At 42.2% G+C, this 20753-nt stretch overlaps 2 protein-coding genes across 2 annotated transcripts; one reads left to right on the top strand and one right to left on the bottom strand.

Annotated features, from left to right (window-relative positions):
- Positions 1–7368, top strand: ribc2 (RIB43A domain with coiled-coils 2). Its single transcript, XM_056282404.1, has 7 exons — positions 1–132; positions 230–311; positions 2684–3004; positions 4940–5058; positions 5563–5778; positions 6829–6995; positions 7160–7368. Exons 1-7 carry the CDS (start codon positions 1–3, stop codon positions 7236–7238), a joined length of 1116 nt encoding a protein of 371 aa, XP_056138379.1. The 3' UTR covers positions 7239–7368.
- A 382-nt stretch (positions 7369–7750) lies between these two features.
- ada2a (adenosine deaminase 2a) lies at positions 7751–19845 on the bottom strand. The gene is made up of 10 exons (XM_056282127.1): positions 19519–19845; positions 17365–17730; positions 16926–17145; positions 13987–14200; positions 11579–11706; positions 11266–11356; positions 10422–10530; positions 9724–9881; positions 8663–8865; positions 7751–8504 (listed from the first exon to the last, which is right to left on the bottom strand). Exons 2-10 carry the CDS (start codon positions 17666–17668, stop codon positions 8414–8416), a joined length of 1518 nt encoding a protein of 505 aa, XP_056138102.1. The 5' UTR covers positions 17669–17730; positions 19519–19845; the 3' UTR covers positions 7751–8413.
- Between the last annotated feature and the right edge of the window lie 908 nt (positions 19846–20753).

Below are 20753 nucleotides of genomic sequence, written 5' to 3'. Positions count from 1 at the left end.
ATGTCCAGTTGTAATACGTCTAACGTTGAACTGCTCTCAGACCGGGTCGCTGCCACGTCTCTGGGGAGGCGTCTTGACAGGGAAAAGCAACGACAGGACAGGATTTTTAATACTAAAATTAGAACAATTGGGGTGAGATGCTCCTGCAAACCGAAGTGTCTGACGCTGCTGTGTAATGTGTCGTAAGAAGAAAAAGACGGGCTGTAATGACTGCCTTTTCTCTTTCTAGATTGATAAACTTGCGCTGGACAACCAAGTGAAAGAAAAAAAGGCCGATGCTGAGGCTAAGAGAGACTCACTAAACGCGTATGGTAAGTTTAAAAGCCAGTGGACGTAACCGAAGATTACATGAAACCTATTGAGCGTTACCTTGGCAACACTGAACACGTAACGTGCTGCAACACAAGAGGCGCGTATGCGCGGCAGAAAAATAGTCCAGTCTTCTGTTGATGTTTTTTGGACGAGGTGTGCGCGGCCCCTTTACACGGAAATGGGTCATAAAAAGTCTATTTCTTTTAATTAAACTAACGGTATACAGGAAACGACTAGTTTATTGGCAGTTTGGTTTTGAGTTTCCTGTCACCTGCGTCCTTTGAAAATATCTGACAAGAGAGACTGAAATTGACCGAATGGCCGGGAAATGATAAAAGTAAATTAAAAAAAGAAAAGAAAAAAGAAAAGAAAAGACGAGCGATCAGAGCTTATTGGCCTGGTGACTCTGATAGACATGTTGCCATGGAGATAATAGATCTGTGGTTGGGTCAGAATCCATTCGCCAAATTCATCAGTTAACGGTTACCAAACTAGGGAAGATCAATGGATGAAATAAAGTTGATTATTGAAGTAGAATTTTTTTAAAGAGTTATATGACTCAAGTGACACCCAGTAGAAAGACAACCTTTGAAAAAATGCAGCTTGAATAAAGATTTCATTGGCTGTTAGAGCATCAGGTGAGTGATAATTTCAATAGGCTACATTTTATGTTAGCTAGCTAACTTAAGATGCCAAAAAACCTGAAGTACTGTAGTCTGTAGATGTTAATTTACCCTTATTTCAAAAACACAGTGAAAATGTTGAAGTTTCACAGTGCTGTGCTGGGTCCAAAAAAAAACTGAAGACACAATCCCAAAACAAAAACACACCATCTTGTTTTGCCTGTGACTCACACAAACCTACACCGCACGTAATGCCCATCAAGCATTGTCTGCTGCAAAGTTATTTTTTTACACTCGAGAATTTTTTTCCTAATTTTTCTTGCTGTATATAGAGATCAATGATAATAACTGGTTGGTCCCAGACAGGACAACACCAAAGTCACTGCACAAACAGAAATGTCTGGTTAAAAAGCTGAGATGCTATCATGACAGCAGGATAATATATGTAGAAATATGCTTTTTGACTTTTGGGAATTTCATATTCTTATAAGTGGCTGATGCACTAAAACTCTCTAAAATGTGTGCTTTCTCCAAGACCCCAAGGTAGGGAGACAGAGACTAGAGGTGAAACAACCTTTGGCCAATACAACATTGGTGCTGAAACAATGAGAAAATGAAACTAGTTGGCAAAATCAGAAAATCTACCAGCTTCAACAAGACAAACTTGAAATGTTGGCTTAAAACCACTTAATCCTGAACTCACCAATAATCACTTTAGCCAGGACAGCCTCGCTTCTCACAGCCACCCCTAACTTGCCTCCATCTTTTACTGTTTATCAACCTAATAAACAACAAAATAAATAAACTACGGCCAAACCGTTAACTAGCTAAGTTGAGACAAACTTTTGATCCATTGAGTTGCACGTGCGACTTCAGAAATCATTTAATTCTGAGAGTGGTCACTGTTCCACTCAAGTCTATTAGGGAGCATACAGAATATGCCAATTTTGTGGAAAATAATGGTGCTGAATACATTGCTAAACAATTCCTACTTAGGCGTATGGACAGAGTAGTAAGTTTTTCGTGAAAAGGACTGAATGAAGACTATCACTTTACCTGCACCAGTCATATTTTTAACTTACTCAGGGGTGGAAAAATTACTAAATTTTTAGACCTCAAGAAGAATACTTGTCAAGCGTTTTTGTTTTTTTTTCAATTAGTTTCATAAAAATTCTTTTGGAGCATCTTGAACTGCATGGTACTGTGGTAGCTGGGTGTCTACTATAGAAAAGCCATTAAAAACAGGCAGCCTGTGGGACAAAGATTCCCCGATAGGACCTCTGTTAAGATCAATGTCGTATTCCCAGTAGGCTTAATTTTTTTCTCGTCAGATGCCTCCAGTATTTTGAAAATAAGAAATACAACCATTTTAAGTGCATCCCTTTAAGTCAACTTTGTTCTTTGCATTGTGTTCTGATGCATTTGTCCAAGGAGTATGGTATCCAAAGGAAGTGAATCAAGTGCAACTGGACTTGGTTATATATCCGTGAAGATGTTTCACCTCTCATCCAAGAGGCTTCATCAGTTCGTGCCTTTCTGACTAGACCAAGCTAAGCCTCTTGGATGAGAGGTGAAACATCTTCACGGATATATAACCAAGTCCAGTTGCACTTGATTCAATTCCTTTGGATAACTATGACCTGGATGAATGAGAACATTCACAGACAAGGAGTATGGTAAAATTTTAACAGTATGCATTGTGATGTACATCAACCTATTCATGTGCATATTGTGCATGTCCACAACAGCTGCAGAAATGGGTCAGAGTGACATATCAGCTTGCCTCTTCGACAGCCAACAAGCGAAGGAGTGGCGGGTATTGGAGGAGGCCACTGTTAGCTACCGACGGCACTTTCAGCAGCCCTGGAGCCAGCGGGAGGATGATCTAAACAACCCTGAACATTATATTAAAGCCGACAGAGTAGATGCACAGATGATGCTCCCAGGCCTTGCGGGTGAGGACCCTGATAGGACGGACAGGCTGAGGCGGCAGAAGGAGCAGCTCAGACAGTGGTCCATCCAACAGCAGAAGGAGCGGGCAGCTACAAGGCAGCAAGAAAAACTTAAGGGTTGGTTTGCCCGATCGAGTGCTCATGAATAAGATACCGGATCTTCAACGTTGAAGTGCAGGGTTTGCCACAGAATCTCCGACCATTTTGCATTGCCCTTATTACTCTCATTCTATGTCTCTTTGTCTCTTACACACACACAATCCAGATGGATGGATGGACTTTATTAACCCTGGGGGGGGGGGGAACTGGGTTAGTCACCCACACGTAAAGACAGATAAAAGAAACAGACACATGCACAAAAAAAAAAAGTCCAAGAAGACATAAGTATTACTCAGGAACCAGCCAAAGCCCATGGAAATCCGACAAAACTCACAAAGCTAATGCAATGCAAAATAAATATAATAGAAGATTCTGATAGTCAGTGCTTTGTCAATACAGTGAAAAAAAATTAACTAGTCCTACATAAAGCAAGCTATTAAGTAACGAAAGCATGCAATATCAATGCCAAATAGATATAGCAGGAGTATCTGACTCAGTCACTCCTCGCTGATACAGCAAAAAGTTAAAAACTAGTCCTACATAAAATGATAAATAACCAAAGCATACAATGCAGAACCACAGATATCAAAATGAATTAAGTATCATCATTAGCAAGTCTTGTAGACAGACAGGTTAATGGATGAGATCAGGCAGGAGTCTCCATTGGTTATGATGTTCATGGATGACACTGTGATCTGTAGCGAGAGTAGGGTTTTTTTGGGGGGTTTGTACTATGATGGTGGTCACATGGCTCAGGTCCTGGGCTGTTCCAGTGGCGTTTGGGCACTGCTTGGCATCCTCCTCGTCATGGTCTTCATATATTTTATAATTCCATTATAATTATGTTATCCTCTTTCAATTGTTGTATTCTGTAAATTGTGTAAACACAACATCCATTGCACGTTGTCCATCTTGAGAGAGAGATCCCTCCTCTGTTGTTCTCCCTGAAGTTCCTTCCTATTTTTTTCCCTGTTAAAGGGTTTGGATTTTTTTTTAGGGAGTTGTTCCTTATCTGATGTGAGGGTCTAAGGACAGGATGTTGTGTTGCTGTAAAGCCCCTTGAGGTAAAATTGTAATTTGTGATATTGGGCTATACAAATAAATCAGGAGTGATTTGCGAAAGAAGGGTACCAGCAAGAGTTAAAGGGAAGGTTTACAAGATGGTAGTTAGACCAGCTATGTTGTATGGTTTGGAGACAGTGGCACTGATGAAAAGACAGGAGGCGGAGCTGGAGGTGGCAGAGTTGAAGATGCTAAGATTTTCATGGAGAGTGACGAAGAAGGGCAGGATTAGGAATGATTTTATTAGAGGGGCAGCTCAGGTTGGACGGTTTCAGAATACTTTATTATTATGTTAATAAAGTAGCAAAATATAGCATAATAAAGTAACACTTGCCTTTCTTGCTTTGTTTGGAGACAAAGCAAGATAGGCAAGATTGTGATGGCTTGGACATGTGTGGAGGAGAGATGCTGGGTATACTGGGAGAAGGATGCTGAATATGGAGCTGTTAGGGAAGAGGAAAAGAGGAAGGTCAAAGAGGAGATTTATGGATGTGGTGAGAGAGGACATGCAGGTGGCTGGTGTGACAGAGGAAGATGCATAGGACAGGAAGAGATGGAAATTAATGATCCACTGTGGTGACCCCTACTGGGATCAGCCAAAAGTGATAGTAGTAGTAGAGATTATTGGCAAGTTTTACAGCTGAAGGTACACAACTTTCAACTGTTAATTGTTGCAGCTAGGCATATTTAACCACCCACTAAACTCAGTCATATTTAATGTACTGAATGACAGGATGACCATCACCATCATCATGTATACCCCCACATTCACAGCCGTTGACCCTCACACACACCCGCATACATCAGGCTTGCATACATACCCAAATGCCCCCCTTAAATGACATGCACAACCCTGCTTACACTTCTCTATCCATGTTGACCTCTCATCAGATGAGCAGTATGAACAGGACCAAATAAAGTTGGACAACAAAGCTCTCCAGCTTCAGAAGATTGAGGAGGAAAGGAGGAAAGCCATAGCTGTCGCCACGAAAGACTTTAATCTTGCCAAGGTAAGTGAGGTTAATGCCCGGTGAGCACTCATTAGAAATGTTGGTATTACCATTCTAACATCAATCCACAAAGAATGGGGAAACTTTGAAGAAAGAAAGGAACTTCGGAGGAAAAAATTTGAAAGGAAGAGTAAGGATGTAGCCTTTGACATGTACCCCAGTGAGCATCTGTTAGGACTATATATTTCCCTAAACGAAAATTACTTAGCTATGTCCAGATCAAAATAGTTGTCCTGGATGATGCGATTAAACACCTGGTTTTCTTCAACATAGGAACCAAATCCACATTTGTGTTTACACATCTGCTGACCTTTGCCAAAGGATTTTTTTCCAATCCTTTCACATAATGCTCAGTTTAATTTGAACAGCGTATTATGTGAAATGATTAAAAAAAAATCTTCTGACTTGTACAAAGATTGCATTATGATGGCATTCAAAGTCTTGCTATGAAATGTATAGTTGACCTTTCCCTTTTTGTCAACTCCAAATGGTGTGTAATCTCAGGCAGCGGAGACGAAGAGGAAGCAACGTATGGAGCAAGAGAGGAATGAGGAGGACAACCGAGCAGACATCCTCAACCACCTGCAGTTGATTCGTGATGCTGAACTAAGCTCATGTGTGTTGGGTGGGCCACTTCTTGGACCAGGTGCCAATACGAGGGCCTCCCAGAACCAGCAGCAGATGACCCAGTTCCATAAAGAGCAAATAGGGGAGAAGAAGGTTCATATAAATCGCAAACACATTTACATTTTTTTCTCTTGGCAAACACTTTTATTAAAAGCCAGCTGCAAGAGAGTGAGCAAGTTGGCTGATATATTTGTCTGTCTACCTTACAGGCATCTTAGAGCACCAAATAATAACATAACAGCCACATATGCATGTCAGTGCAGTTAGTGAAGTGTGTGACACATCAATCACCAAGCGATGTGAGTAGCGGATGTGAAATACAAACTAGGTGGATAACGCCACAGATCAGCATTGCATCATGCTTGGAGTCATCTGTGGAATACGATAGGCCTGGAAAAGAAACGTTTTTAGGCCTTTCTTAAAGTAAGGAAGTCTACAGCCCTTACAGAAGATAGGAGCTCATTCCACCATTTTTGGGATGAGGTGGGAGAAAAGTGTGGCGCTAGAACTCAACCCATTTTAAGTGGGAATAGACTGCAGCCTTACAAAGGTAGAACTATTAGGGTTGATAGGAGTGTGCATGCCAATATAGGTTTGGCGGTAAGTCAGAGTTCCTTCAACTACCCAGAAAGCTAACAGCAAGGTTTTTAATGCTGTAGCTTTTTAATGTTATTCAGGAGCATAAAGGTGCTAAGAGAGGTGAGACATGCGCATTGTGGCAGGTGGAAAACCAACAAGAAGCGTTGTTCTGGATCCTTGACAGCGATTTCATTGCATGGGCTGGGAAACTAGCAAGAAATGCATTGCAGCAGTGTTACCAGAGGTGTAAAGGGCCTGGACCAGGAGCTATGTAATATGCTGTGATAAGTATAGTTGTATCTTTTGAATGTTGTACAAAACAAAGTGGCAGAAAGTGGAGATGGCCCCAACATGGTCAGAAAATGAAAGCCAGTTGTCAATCATCACCCGAGGTTCCATGTGAATCTGAAGGGCGTGGTTGTGGATGTGGAGTCTGATATAGTGTACACAAATGGATGCACATACACCCACAAATATTTCTTTCTCACTAAAAAAACAAAAAAAATCTCTGTCAAGGTGTCAGCTGCTGCTGTGTTTGTGTGCCTTTGTATGTTTTGGCTGAAGAGGTTGGAGTTAGAGAGGAAACAAGAAGAGTGGCAACAAGACCGTTTGCGCCTAGACTCGGCTCGTGCAACTCTACTACTGGAGAGACGGCTAGCCAGAATCAACAAGCAGATAAGAGGAGACCTGGACAGCGCCAATGCCAAACTCGCCGAGGAGCAGAAACAACAGTCAGTCACTCAGTATATTTGATGCAAAACACATACAAACTCATATCAAATACACATACTCTTTCACACATAATGACATGGACAATTTCAGACACAATGGCTCACTCAGTTTTTTCTCTAATGATGAGTTCTCCTTCTGTATGTGTGGCATTTTCTCATTCAAGGAAAAAATTCCTTGAAAAGGAGTACAAGAGCAGCCTTGATGACAGCTTCTTCTCCAAGTTCAACACCAGCAGCCGGTGACTGATGACACACTGCATGAATGACTGAGTCATTAGAATGGATATCTATGGACGACTTTCTTACATGAGAAAAATACAAAAAATGAATCAAAGCCGTAATGGGTAATGCATTTTCTCATATGAAGCTCACACCGACTTGTTTGTTTTATATAAATATTTCAAAGTACATAAGCTGCTGCTGAATACAGCAGCTATGTCTGCATGTGACGTATGTGTCCTTGAAGTTTCATAGTCGGAGTGTTGTCCACATGAAAGTAGGCAGAATTGGTTCAAATCCAAAGCTTTTGAGAAAATTAAAAATAGTTTTGGTCATGGTGCAATTTTTTTTCTGCTAATAGAAACTGTCTACAGTGGAAAAAGGGTAAGAAGTGTAATGGAAGCCCATAGAAAGTTGTAGAACATAGCAAGTAAGAGGTCCAGTGACAAAACAGGTTCTAGTGACAGTACCAAACAGTACTGTACTATTTACAGTACAAAATAGATTCCAGATTAAATTTAATAAATCCCTTTTGAATTCCGTTTTCAAAAATTTAATCTACTATAATACTTTATCTCTGCAATTTTCCCTGCTCATAATTTTAATCTATTTTTAATAATCATACATTCCACATGGATAAAGTATTCAATATGAGCATCTCAATCAGTACCAATGCTCTTATATAGGTAGACATACATACATATATACATACATACATAAACCTGAATCCTTCATTTCAGTGCAACTGTATTCCTTTGCAAACCACGAGGACTGCACAAAATAAAATGTCTCTTGATTAAAAAGTCTCTTGATGGGTTCTCTAGTCATGTCAGACTTCGTTAAACGGCCCTCCATTGAACTGGCCACAGTTCAGACAGGATTGTTTCTGTTGCAACTATGGCTGTACACAAATATTCCACCGGGGGAGCTAGGTATCTTTTTTTATGATTTTTATTGTTTACACCCGTCAGCTGATGTGTTTATCATACACTTGCGTTCACATTTCCATGCAACTAACTCAGTTTGTCTAAAAAAGCTTTCCCTCGTGGTCAGAATAAAAGTAAGCCATGTTTAGGTGTGTAACGGACTACAATAATAATAATAATAATAATAATAATAATAATAAAAACCCTCCTCTACTTTGAGATGCAAAGAATCAGAAAGTACAAACGACAGAATTAAAAGCTCATCTGCTCTCTTTAAGAGAGGATTTCAGAGACAAACTTTTCCCATTGTCTCTGCCATAGAGCCAAGGCTTGTTCTTGTAGCCTGGGGGACAAGGAACTGTACCTAAAGAGAAAGAGGAGCACAATGTCAGGGCAGCCTTTGCAGACACACACACACACACACACACACACAGAGTCAAATTAACCTGTGTGCAATTCTCAAAAATATACTTCCCCATTGTTTGCAAATTAGCACATCTTTAATATTCTGCCAAACCTCACCTAATAGAATTCATGGCCAGCTCTTTAAGAGTGCCTATATGGGAGCTATGCCCTCCAAAGCCAACAAACGCCTCGTAAAAATCATAGGAGAGGCCGGTCGCCCCAAACATTGCAGGGTCGTCAGGACTTATCACCAGTGGGTGGCCCTCTAACATTAAAATGGCTGCAGGGTGGTTTCGCAGATCTGTGACCAGCTTGAGGACCTGGAAGGTGATAAGGAAGGAGAGTTTGACTTATTTACAAACTTTTTTTTCTTTTTGATTCATAGGATACAATGACACACATTTACAGTACCACGCATAGGTGATATATATCAAAAGACTAAGTAGTTGTGCACTGGAGTATTCCAAACTAAATCACAAAGTTGAATGGTTCAGCTGAACCCAACGTTTATTGAGAGAAACGTTTCATCACTCTTCTAAGTGACCTCTTCAGTCTCAACTGACTGCAGGTATCCCCACCCTTATAAACAACACAGTGGCATAATGACCCAAAACAACGATCAGCTTCACATGCAAACTGCCGTGAGCATTAACTAGAGTTACAATGGCCATGTGTACTATTCACAGAGGATTGGGGAATGGTTGCAATCACAGCATTGTAAGTTGACGACAGATGTACACTTAGCCACCCCCCTACCCACCCCCTGTCAGGGATGGTCATTGCCTCTTCCGGTAGATGGCCTCCTTTACACATGACCATTGTAACTCTAGTTAATGGTCACAGCACTTTGCATATGAAACCGATCGTTGTTTTCGGTCATTATGCCACTGTATTGTTTATAAGGGTGGGGATACCTGCAGTCAGTTGAGACTGAAGAGGTTACTTAGAAGAGTGATGAAACGTTTCTCTCTCAATAAACGTTGTGTCCAAATGAACGGATTCAACTTTCTGTGATTTTCTTACGTAGGTTATTGAGCATGCATAAAGACATTCAAAATTGAATTTACTTTTATGACATTAGTTATTGCCTGGTGATAAAATAAACCTATCAAATAATACCATCTGAACTTTGCGTAATAAGCATTTGTCCACTTATGGGCCAAAGGATAATGGCGTACCTGGTTGGAAATGGGACACACCTCCACAGCCACCCCTCTTTCCCTGGACAACTTCTTGGCCACTGGGTGGCGCAGTAGAGCGAACCCGTGGCCAATGCGGGAGGTGTTGAACAGCAGAGCATCTAGCAGATTCTGGTCTACCTCTGTGCCTTCAAGGTCTACATATGGTTGAGAAACGGTAATTTCCATGTTATTCAATTGATGTCATTACAACACATGGGCCATGCATTTTCCAAACATTTCAGCTCTAGATCCACACAAGGAATTCAAATTCTCATCCAAGGACCCAGGCTCGCTACAATATTACTATGGCTATGTGGAGCCATCTGAAAGAGGTCCGCATCCGATCCACCCAGTCTGGCTGTTTGTGCTAAATTATCTACAAGAACAAGACACATTATTTTTATTCTACAGGCGTTAATTTTCATAGATGGATAAGCTCATTTGTTCTCTGGATCCAGTCATGGTAAACAGATGTATGTCTCTGTCATCAAGAAGCCTTACAATATTTAACTCTGGGCTGTTCACAGTGAACTGCACCAGGTGGGAGACAACTCGTCATCACCATCCACAAATATGTTTTACAACATGTCTGTGCTAAGTATAGGATCAGATAAAGGAGACTTTATGACCTGAAGTAGATGGATGAGTACAAAAGCATTATACGTCCATGTTTAATGCAAGACCGATGAGCTTACCAGTCTCTCCTGCATGAAAAAAGAAAGGGAGAGAGACTCCTCTCTCTGCTGGTAAAGACAAGGCCTGTCTGAAGTACCACAGGGATCTGCCACTGTCCTCGTGGCCCACCTTCACATTTGGTGGCACCATGAACAAAATACATAGGGAGACGTAATGTGATTACAACAGCAGTTTTCAAACAATATTCTGAAAGAGTCAGTATATTCAGTGATTCCTGGTTGTGATGTGGTTTTGATGATAGAAGAATGATAGGGTAGGTAAAAAAAAAAATTTTTTTTGTTTTTTGGATTTTTGCCCCCCTTTTCTCCCCAATTGTATCTGGCCAATTACTCCACTCTTCCGAGCCGTCCCGGTTGCTGCTCCACCCCCTCTGCCGATCCGGGGAGGGCTGCAGACTACTACATGCCTCCTCCGATACATGTGGAGTCACCAGCCGCTTCTTTTCACCTGACAGTGAGGAGTTTCGCCAGGGGGATGTAGCGCATGGGAGGATCACGCTATTTCCCCCAGTTCCCCCTCCCCCCTCAACAGGCGCCCCAACCGACCAGAGGAGGCACTAGTGCAGCGACCAGGATACATACCCAAATCTGGCTTCCCACCCGTAGACACGGCCAACTGTGTCCCTAGGGACGCCCAACCAAGCCGGAGGTAACACAGGGATTCGAACTGGCGATCCCCGCGTTGCTAGACAACGGAATAGACTGCCGTGCTACCTGGATGTCCCCAGGGTTGGTAAATTTGAATAATTCTTTGTGCTTATCACTTTACACCCTTGCCACTGCTACCAGTTTTGTAAGTACTATTACCACAGCTCCTATTACTGTATCTACTGTTACATCTCACCAGGTCAAATCCAGCCATGATCTCTGGGAAATCCCTCTGCATTTTCATAGCTTCCTCCACAGCCTGTGTCATCATGGATTCGTTTAAACCCCTGAAACAGCAAGAATCAAATGTATGGCTGTAAATGTTGAGTGTATTCTTTGACCATGTATTTTTCTAAAGATCGTCTCACTTCACTGGGTGAGAAATCAAACAGTGTGCAAACCAGAGACATACCGGCCTGCACATTGCAAATGGTCTTTTAGGGGATTTTATTTCAGATTGAAGAACGCTAGTTTGAATACTGTAATGTAAAACCATTCATTGGGGTTACCTGTGGACTGTGAAGATGACCCTTGCCCCAAAGAAGTCTGGGTGCTCCGCTACAAACTGTGCGGTGATATCCCGGTATGTCCTCAGACTCCATGTCCTGTCATGTGTACTTCCATCCAGCTCATATGTCTGAACATCAGACACATGGCATAATGATCATTTCAGTTAAAGAAAATAAACCACATATTAACACACATGGAACTGCACTTGAACATCGCTTGCAGGACAGATAAGTATGTATGGCAAGGGCCTAGTTTGGGTACTGGATTGGAGGCAGGGAGAACAAGGAGTGGCTCAAGTGAACAACAAGACTTCTGTACAATTAACCATATACACTCACCGGCCACTTTATTAGGCACACCTGTCCAACTGCTCGTTAACGCAAATTTCTAATCAGCCAATCACATGGCAGCAACTCAGTGCATTTAGGCATGTAGACATGGTCAAGACGATCTGCTTGCAGTTCAAACCGAGCATCAGAATGGGGAAGAAAGGTGATTTAAGTGACTTTGAACATGGCATGGTTGTTGGTGCCAGACGGGCTGGTCTGAGTATTTCAGAAACTGCTGATCTACTGGGATTTTCACGCACAACCATCTCTAGGGTTTACAGAGAATGGTCCGAAAAAGAGAAAATATCCAGTGAGCGGCAGTTCTGTGGGCGAAAATGCCTTGTTGATGCCAGAGGTCAGAGGAGAATGGCCAGACTGCTTCGAGCTGACAGAAAGGCAACAGTAACTCAAATAACCACTCATTACAACCAAGGTATGCAGAAGAGCATCTCTGAACGCACAACACGTCGAACCTTGAGGCAGATGGGCTACAGCAGCAGAAGACCACACCGGGTGCCACTCCTGTCAGCTAAGAACAGGAAACTGAGGCTACAATTCGCACAGGCTCACCAAAATTGGACAATAGAAGATTGGAAAAACGTTGCCTGGTCTGATGAGTCTCGATTTCTGCTGCGACATTCGGATGGTAGGGTCAGAATGTGGCGTCAACAACATGAAAGCATGGATCCATCCTGCCTTGTATCAACGGTTCAGGCTGGTGGTGGTGGTGTAATGGTGTGGGGGATATTTTCTTGGCACACTTTGGGCCCCTTAGTACCAATTGAGCATTGTGTCAACGCCACAGCCTACCTGAGTATTGTTGCTGACCATGTCCATCCCTTTATGACCACAGTGTTCCCTTCTTCTGATGGCTACTTCCAGCAGGATAACGCGCCATGTCATAAAGCTCGAATCATCTCAGACTGGTTTCTTGAACATGACAATGAGTTCACTGTACTCAAATGGCTTCCACAGTCACCAGATCTCAATCCAATACAGCACCTTTGGGATGTGGTGGACCGGGAGATTCGCATCATGGATGTGCAGCCGACAAATCTGCAGCAACTGCGTGATGCTATCATGTCAATATGGACCAAACTCTCTGAGGAATGTTTCCAGTACCTTGTTGAATCTATGCCACGAAGGATTAAGGCAGTTCTGAAGGCAAAAGGGGGTCCAACCCAGTACTAGCAAGGTGTACCTAATAAAGTGGCCAGTGAGTGTATATGTACGTTGTTAGCATGTATGCATCCATACATCGATGTCTGTATGTATTATGTATGTCCCTCGTTGTCTTGACTGTTTGTCTGTCTGTCTCTTTCTGTGTGTCTGTATGTCTGTCTGTGTGTCTGTCTATGTCTGTCTCTTTCTGTGTGTGTGTCTGTCTCTGTCTGTTTCTGTGTCTGTCTTGTCTATGTCTGTCTGTGTCTGTATGTGTGTGTGTGTGTGTGTGTCTGTATGTGTGTGTGTGTGTGTGTCTTTGTGTGTGTGTCTGTCTGTCTGTTTCTGTGTGTCTGTCTTGTCTGTCTGTCTCTGTGTGTCTGTTTGTGTGTCTGCCTGTCTCTGTCTGTCTATTGCTGTATGTCTGTCTATCTGGTTCTGTGTGTCTGTCTGTGTGTCTGTCTGTTTCTATGCATGTCTGTGTGTCTGTGTGTCTGTCTGTCTCTGTGTTCCTGTGTGTGTGTGTCTGTCTGTCTGTCTGTTTGTTCCTGTGTGTGTGTGTGTGTCTGTGTCTGTGTGTCTGTTTCTGTGTGTGTATGGGTGTGTCTGTCTGTCTGTCTGTCCATCTCCTCCCCCCTCATACATGGTGGTCATTTTTTGCTATGATAAAGTCAAAAGTCAAAAAATGAAACTTGCAAGCTGGGTTTTGTTTCCCGTGTATGCTTGAACCCTGCCACAATTTATGTAGTGTAAAAGAGAGAGAGAGAGAGTGTGTGTGTGTGTGTGTGTGTGTGTGTGTGTGTGTGTGTGTGTGTGTGTGTGTGTGTGTGTGTGTGTGTGTGTGTGTGTGTGTGTGTGTGTGTGTGTGTGTGTGTGTGTATGTGTGTGTGTGTTCCATGTACACAAGTTAAATTTACCTCTGGGAGTAAAGCTCGTAGTTCGAGGTACATGACGTTGTCTATGTAGAATTGTGTGAGGCCTCTGTAGTAATAGTCCCTGAACACAGGAGCATATGTGACCAAACCCCAGATCACCTGAAAGGACTGCTCAAATCTCTTCCATACCACATCCTGGCTGGGATAGACTACCTCTGGCTCCTCCTCTGTGAACAGGGTCAGGTTGGTCATGATGCTGGAGACGCAAAGTGAAAAAGATGGTTGTGACGACAAGTCATGTTACGCTTATGTAACAAAGTAAAATAAATCAATCATTGTCTATTGTTATAATTTACTGTATTACTTTATTCATTAATCACTGTAATTAAATGTGGCCCTCTCTAGTCTCCTCGATTCAGTTGCACCTCTCACTACCAGAGCTAGGCGACTACACCCTGGTTTAGTGATGAGACACGTACTCTTAAGCAGACCTGTATGAGACTGGAACGTAAATGGTGAAAATCAAAATTGGAAGTTTCTTACCTATCGTGGCACGAGTGTTTATTGAAATACAAGCGTGTTTTATCTACTGCAAAAACAGCATATCTCTCTCACTTAATAAATATTAATAAACATAACCCCAGATTTCTCTTTGACACTGTATCTAAACTTACTAAAAAGCAGTCGTCTGTTAGCTGCTCACCATTCACAGCCCATGAATTTCTAGATTTTTTCTGCAATAAGGTTGATGAGATCTTAAACAAAATTAGTTCTTCAACTCCAGCTACTCCTGCAGATCCTGTCTTACTAAATTCATATCTACACAATGAGTCACTGACAGTCCCAGTTATTACAGCTTTTGAGACTATCTCTCTTGATACTTTGACTAAGTTCGTGTCAGCTTCTAAACCAACTGCTTGCCTACTTGATCCCTTACCAGCAAAACTTTTTAAAGACCTCTGGCCTTTTCTTGGACCTACAATGCTAGACATCGTTAATTTATCTCTTACTACTGGCATTGTTCCCAGCAGTTTTAAGACAGCTGTGGTTAAACCTCTACTTAAAAAACCGCACCTTGATCCAGGGTCTCTTAATAACTATTGGCCAGTCTCTAATCTTCCATTCTTCTCTAAAGTACTAGAGAGAGTTGTGTATCAACAACTTTTGACCCATATAAAAGAAAACCCTCTATATGAACCCTTTGCAGTCTGCTTTCAAGCCCTGTCACTCCACTGAAACTGCTCTGACCAGAGTGGTAAATGATCTTTTACTGGCTATCGACTCTGATTCCACTTCTGTGCTTCTACTACTGGACCTCAGTGCAGCCTTTGACACCATTGATCACTGTATACTTTTGGATAGATTATGTGGTTTCACAAAGTGTGGCAGCCAAAAATCTTGGTGTTACGTTTGATCCCAGCCTTTCCTTTGATAAGCACATTAAAGAAATCACCAAGACTGCCTTTTTTCACTTAGGTAACATAGCTAAAATTCGGTCTTTTCTCTCCATGACTGACGCAGAGACTCTAATACATGCATTTGTTTCATCCAGACTTGATTACTGTAATGTTCTGTTCTCAAGTCTGCCACATTCTAGTACTAAAAGTCTTCAGATGGTTCAGAATGCTGCTGCTAGAATCCTAACTAAAACTAGGAAATTTGACCATATTACACCAATTCTTGCCTCCCTTCTTTGGCTTCCTATCCATGTTAGATCAGAATACAAGGTGCTTCTGCTGACTTATAAAATCCTTAATGGGCTTGCCCCATCATCCCTGTCTGATCTCCTTAAACCTTATATGCCATCTCGAGCTCTTCGTTCTCAAAATACAGGGCTCCTGTGTGTACCCAAAGTTAAAAAGAAGTCAGCTGATGGTAGGGCCTTTTCCTATCAGGCTCTGTTGTTGTGGAATAACCTGCCTGCTGCCATCAGACAATCAGAGTCTGTTGAGTCCTTTAAATCCAAACTTAAAACTCATATTTTTGCCTTAGCTTACAATTAGTTGCCTTTAAGTTGAGTGCTTCACAACCTGTACTGCATGGCAGGTTGGTTTTCTGTCTCACTGAATTTATCAACCACTGTTCTGCCGACGAGATTACAGAGTATAGATTATGACTAGTTGATGACTTAATTGATTATGACTAATGACTATTGCAAACTGTTCTCTTCTCTAACATGTCTTTTCTCTCTCTCTGAATGATGTCTTCTCCCTTCTCTTTTTTTGTGTTTGAATGGTGTCATGTGAGTCTGCCTTGTGTGCACGTGCAGTCAGTTCTCCTCCCAGGTCTCCGTGGTGATGGTGGTCGCCATTTGGATGCTGCCTGCCCTTCCTCTCCTCACATAAGTTTTTTTTTTTTTACATGATGATGCTGGTCGCATGGCTTGGGTCCTGGACTGTTCCGATGGCATCTGGACACTGCTTGGCATCCTGTGCATCATATTCTTCATAAATTTGATGTCCATTATAATTCTGTTATCCTCTTTCAATGTTGTATTATGTAAATTGCGTAAACACAACATCCATTGCACGCTCTCCGTCTTGGGAGAGAGATCCCTCCTCTGTTGCTCTCCCTGAGGTTTCTTCCTATTTTTTCTCCGTTAAAGGGGTTTTTTTTAGATGAGAGGATCTAAGGACAGGATGTTGTGTTGCTGTTAAGCCCACTGAGGCAAATTTGTAATTTGTGATATTGGGCTATACAAATAAAATTGATTTGATTTGATTTGATTTGAATTAACCTGTATCTACTTCTTTGCCCTCTCTTAGAGACAGACGCACACGCATATGTATGAGAATAAAACAGGAGGATTTTTTTTTTAAATAAGGCTTCTTAAGAGGTACCTCAAAGAAAAATGAAAGTGAAATTCTAGACAACCCTAACACAGTTCAGGGAAAATGCATTGTTTTGTGGCCCATTTTCAACTCTTAGAATACCAAATCAATTAGTAACACGCTCCAAATTTACAGTTTATAATAGGATACCTGGTGTCCAGAGAGGTGGCATTTTCCATCTTAGCCCTGAGGCTTTCCAGCAGCATCCAGGGAGAGCATTGTGGAAGAGGTTTGGGCAGACGAGAGGAAAAGAGGAATCGCATGGACTGGTCATAAGTGAAGCATATATAACAGTAGGGACGGTAGGTCACATTCTTCACAAGCCAATCCACATCCACCAGTGAAAAGTCATGGACATGTAGGACTCCCCCTGGAACAAAAATTGGTTGGAAATGTCATCAAGCAACTTTCAAGGGGTGTTATGCTCAGAATTAAGGTGCTGTCAGTGATAACAGAAACAAATGCAAACATGTTATGAAATTTACTATAGATGACATCAGGCTATGAACGATTAGAAGAAAAAAATGCAGAAAAATAGAACTGTAGCACAACTGAAACAGGAATAGATCAATAACTGCATCCCAGATACCTTTGGGCATCTTTTGCAGTAGGCTGTAAAGGGGACTCTTTCTGATGAGGGGCTTAGCCTTAAAGAAATGTAAGGCGGGAGGGAAGTCTGCTTGCGCCAACTCCTCTCCCTTCAGTTTGTCTATATATGTGCCCAGCCGGCGCTCAGCCTCAGACAGCACCAGGTTTCCTCCTATCTGCATGGAGGCCTCCAGTTGCATGAGAGTGTCTCTGATCCTCGGGTCCGGGACGCTGTCGCCGAGAGTCGCACAGCACAGAAACAAACACGCCACGGCCACATGACGGCGCTGTGGCAGGACTGTCATAGTCTGGAGTTAGCTGTGCCAGTATCCCCGAATCGAAAGAGGAACAATCAAGGTGGAAAGTTCTGAGAGCAAAGACAAAAGAACGGTGTTATAACTAGGATTAGGAAATTGTTTTGTTTTTTTTGCTGATACTTACAGGACAGCTGTACCACCAAGTGCTTTTATAGTCCTTAAACAGTTGCCTCTTTTTTCCTTTTTTTTTTTTACTCATAATTACTACATGTAACTCAAATACTTTTAGTTTATGACTGATGACCCAACTTATTTATGAGTTACAGTGAAAAAATGTGTCTGGACAAAGTGAATCTTGTAGTCCTGCCAGTCAAAACAGTGTCACCCCAATGACACTATTTTCTCATTTCTTATACGCGTCTCATATTACATGTGCATGACAAGAGCCATGCCTTATTATACATGTATAAAAATTTGTTATCGTGCGTGTTACAAGAAATTGAACGTTACTGACAGCAGAGCCAGTCATACAACTTGTGGCCATAGTAGACAAATTCTGACACGTGGACGTAGTTGGAAGAGCCGTGTCTTACATAATATCAATAAATAATAACAACCTACCTTAAAATGCAATTTCCGGGAATTATTTCATGGCATCGGTTAGTTAGTCATCCACGACACTGACGGAGTTAAGAGTCGCCCTCTAGTGGTAGAGTTCCTTCCTCAGAGTGAAATGGGTTGACTTCTCAATGGGAAAGTTTATTAAAAAGATTATGTCGGGCTACACTGCGATATTAAGGCACTGATGCCACTTACACATGATTTGAGTAATCCTTTTGTAAATCTGATTATCTTTTTGCAGTTATGGAGAAAATTAACTCTTTTTCACAACAGGAGTTCATTGCCGTATATAACCCCAAGAAAAACTGGGGAGGCCTTGGGGATTAAGAGAAGATAAATCATAAAACACAACAAGAACGAATTAACTATAAATGTACACCATCGCAAAAGTTGATGGAAACAGGGGAAAAGGACTCTGTGTCATCAACTGCAATACTTTATGAGTAGTTCATTCCCTTTTAAAAAAACAAAGAACATGTACCTTTTGTATTTTTTTGTGTTTTTTAAATATATTTTTTTTTTGTCTGGAATATTTTTTATAAGGCCATGGCTCATCTCGTCAGCTACTGAAAAAGGGAGCAGTCGCTTTTCAGCCCCTTTTCCTTGAGTGAATATAATGAAAAGAGCGTTTTCTTTGGCAACAGTAGGTCATGGTGATGAAATGAGTTATTGGTCAGAAAATGTATAACTGTATAAATTTTTAAAAAAGGAAGTTGTTTGCTGTATCGGGTAGGACCAGGTAGACTGCAGCCAACGAGTCAGAGTTTGTACAAGTGGCTCTGTTATCAATAACATTTGATTTCTTGTAACACGTACAGCGATGATATGTTATCATAGAGGTATGATAATGCATGTTCTTTTACGCACATAACACATGGGACACGACATGTGCTGGATGAGACTGGCCTGTCTATGAGTGAAGTCGTTTTGATGGGCAGTTAACGCGCGTCCCTCATGTGTGAACAACGGTTTGCATGTTTTGGACCATTGGGCTTGCCGTACCAACACTGGGTTTCAACAGCTGACGTTGACAATGCTGTAAACAATGTTTCCCGTCCACATAATAACAGTGACCAGATCTGCCTTTTCTTGAGATTTGGGACTGTTGCGACCAACGACACGATTTTGCAGGTCGCAATGTCCCCTTGTCAAAACAAACATTTGCACGTTGAAACTGTAACATAAACAGCATGCTTGTGATACTTTCCTCAGCGCGCGCTTATACTGTGTCGGTACTGTTTTTTTTATTTATAAGTATTTCTCACTCATGAACATACCTGTCAAAAGAAAATGGATAAACCAGATACCACAAAGGTCTCGGTCGGCGTGTAGCACCGCTTCCCACGATAATGCCACGTGTTATCAAAATTTGTTCATCCCAAAGAAAACGTGTCCCGCGGCGGTGCGGGAATGCGCATGCATTCACACGGATATCATTCACGCGCAGATCGATAATAGCGTTTCCCGTTTCGCGTAAATGAAATGGCGAGAGGTCAGCCCGGACCTGCGTAGATAACAGGGCTTTACACTTCCAAACTGCGTGTAGTGCATGCGCTAAAGTCCCATTTTGCGTGCCGGCGGTACGCCAATCCCTCCCATTAACTTCTGTGGAGAGCAGATGCGTCAGTATATGTGACACGCTGCCCATGTGGTCTTGCTTATATTGGTAAAGGTGCCAGTGTGACGAAGGACCTGTTCAGTAGTTTAGTCACTTGATAGTGGTGGGGATCAGCCAATCAGCGCCCTTGTTGTTAGATCAGATGACGAAGGGAACTCAAAGGTGCGATATAAATGAGCTAAAGTTGCCGTGAGTTGGAGAATTCGAGAAAGACTTTATAAATATTCTTTCAAGCCGGTTATGGAGTTCTTCCCATTCTAAAGTGTGTGTGCGTGTAGCAAATCAACCACCCACCCACGTTGTTATCAATAAACATCTTTGACGATAACGTCCTTGCATTTGTGCCGATGCACCACATTGGTCACATACTCCCAACCAGGTACAATTAGTCTGAGCTAGCAAACCTTCATTACATTTGGCCTTCAAGCCGGATAGAGTGACCGATGTGGAGAGTGAAGATGCTTCCATATGATAGAATTGAAGTAACGTCGCCGGCTGATAACCGCCCCAGACGTCGGATATGCTCACTATGTCTCCCTGCCTGCCATGGAGAGACCTCCCCCTGCTGCCCCGTTCTCAGTCCAGTGCCCCATACAGATGCAGGAGCCCTACCACAGTTCTGAGAGAACCGCCGAGATGCCACCCCTCACCCCTCTGTTCTCCGATCAGTGGAGTCTGTAGTATTTGCCCTGTGGCACAATTATAAACTTAATAAAATTATAAATGCATATTCCGGCTCAGCACTGTGTTTATTCATTCCACCATCTTGGATCACATACGTGACTTCTCCAATCTCGCGGGACTTGCCGATGTCACTATTCTATGGCAAGTTGTAAGGTACAAAGATTATGCTGAATAGCGTATCAGAACGTTACAGCTCCCTTTTTCCGGAAG

Source organism: Lampris incognitus, chromosome 6 (genome assembly GCF_029633865.1).
Source record: "Lampris incognitus isolate fLamInc1 chromosome 6, fLamInc1.hap2, whole genome shotgun sequence".
NCBI lineage: Eukaryota > Metazoa > Chordata > Actinopteri > Lampriformes > Lampridae > Lampris > Lampris incognitus.
Note: the sequence above shows the minus strand (reverse complement) of the source record. Positions and strands in the feature narration are given on the sequence as shown.

What these genes read in the sequence shown, in the direction of transcription:
- ribc2 (XM_056282404.1), top strand. Translation starts at nt 1, where the DNA reads ATGTCCAGTTGTAATACGTCTAACGTTGAACTGCTCTCAGACCGGGTC. An exon ending in GCAGCAAGAAAAACTTAAGG is followed by an intron (nt 3,005 to 4,939) that starts GTTGGTTTGCCC and finishes ACCTCTCATCAG; the next exon opens with ATGAGCAGTATGAACAGGAC. An exon ending in GCCGAGGAGCAGAAACAACA is followed by an intron (nt 6,996 to 7,159) that starts GTCAGTCACTCA and finishes TTCTCATTCAAG; the next exon opens with GAAAAAATTCCTTGAAAAGG.
- ada2a (XM_056282127.1), bottom strand. Translation starts at nt 17,668, where the DNA reads ATGACAGTCCTGCCACAGCGCCGTCATGTGGCCGTGGCGTGTTTGTTT. An exon ending in GCCACCTCTCTGGACACCAG is followed by an intron (nt 14,201 to 16,925) that starts GTATCCTATTAT and finishes TTGCGTCTCCAG; the next exon opens with CATCATGACCAACCTGACCC. An exon ending in TCATGGCTGGATTTGACCTG is followed by an intron (nt 10,531 to 11,265) that starts GTGAGATGTAAC and finishes CCAAATGTGAAG; the next exon opens with GTGGGCCACGAGGACAGTGG.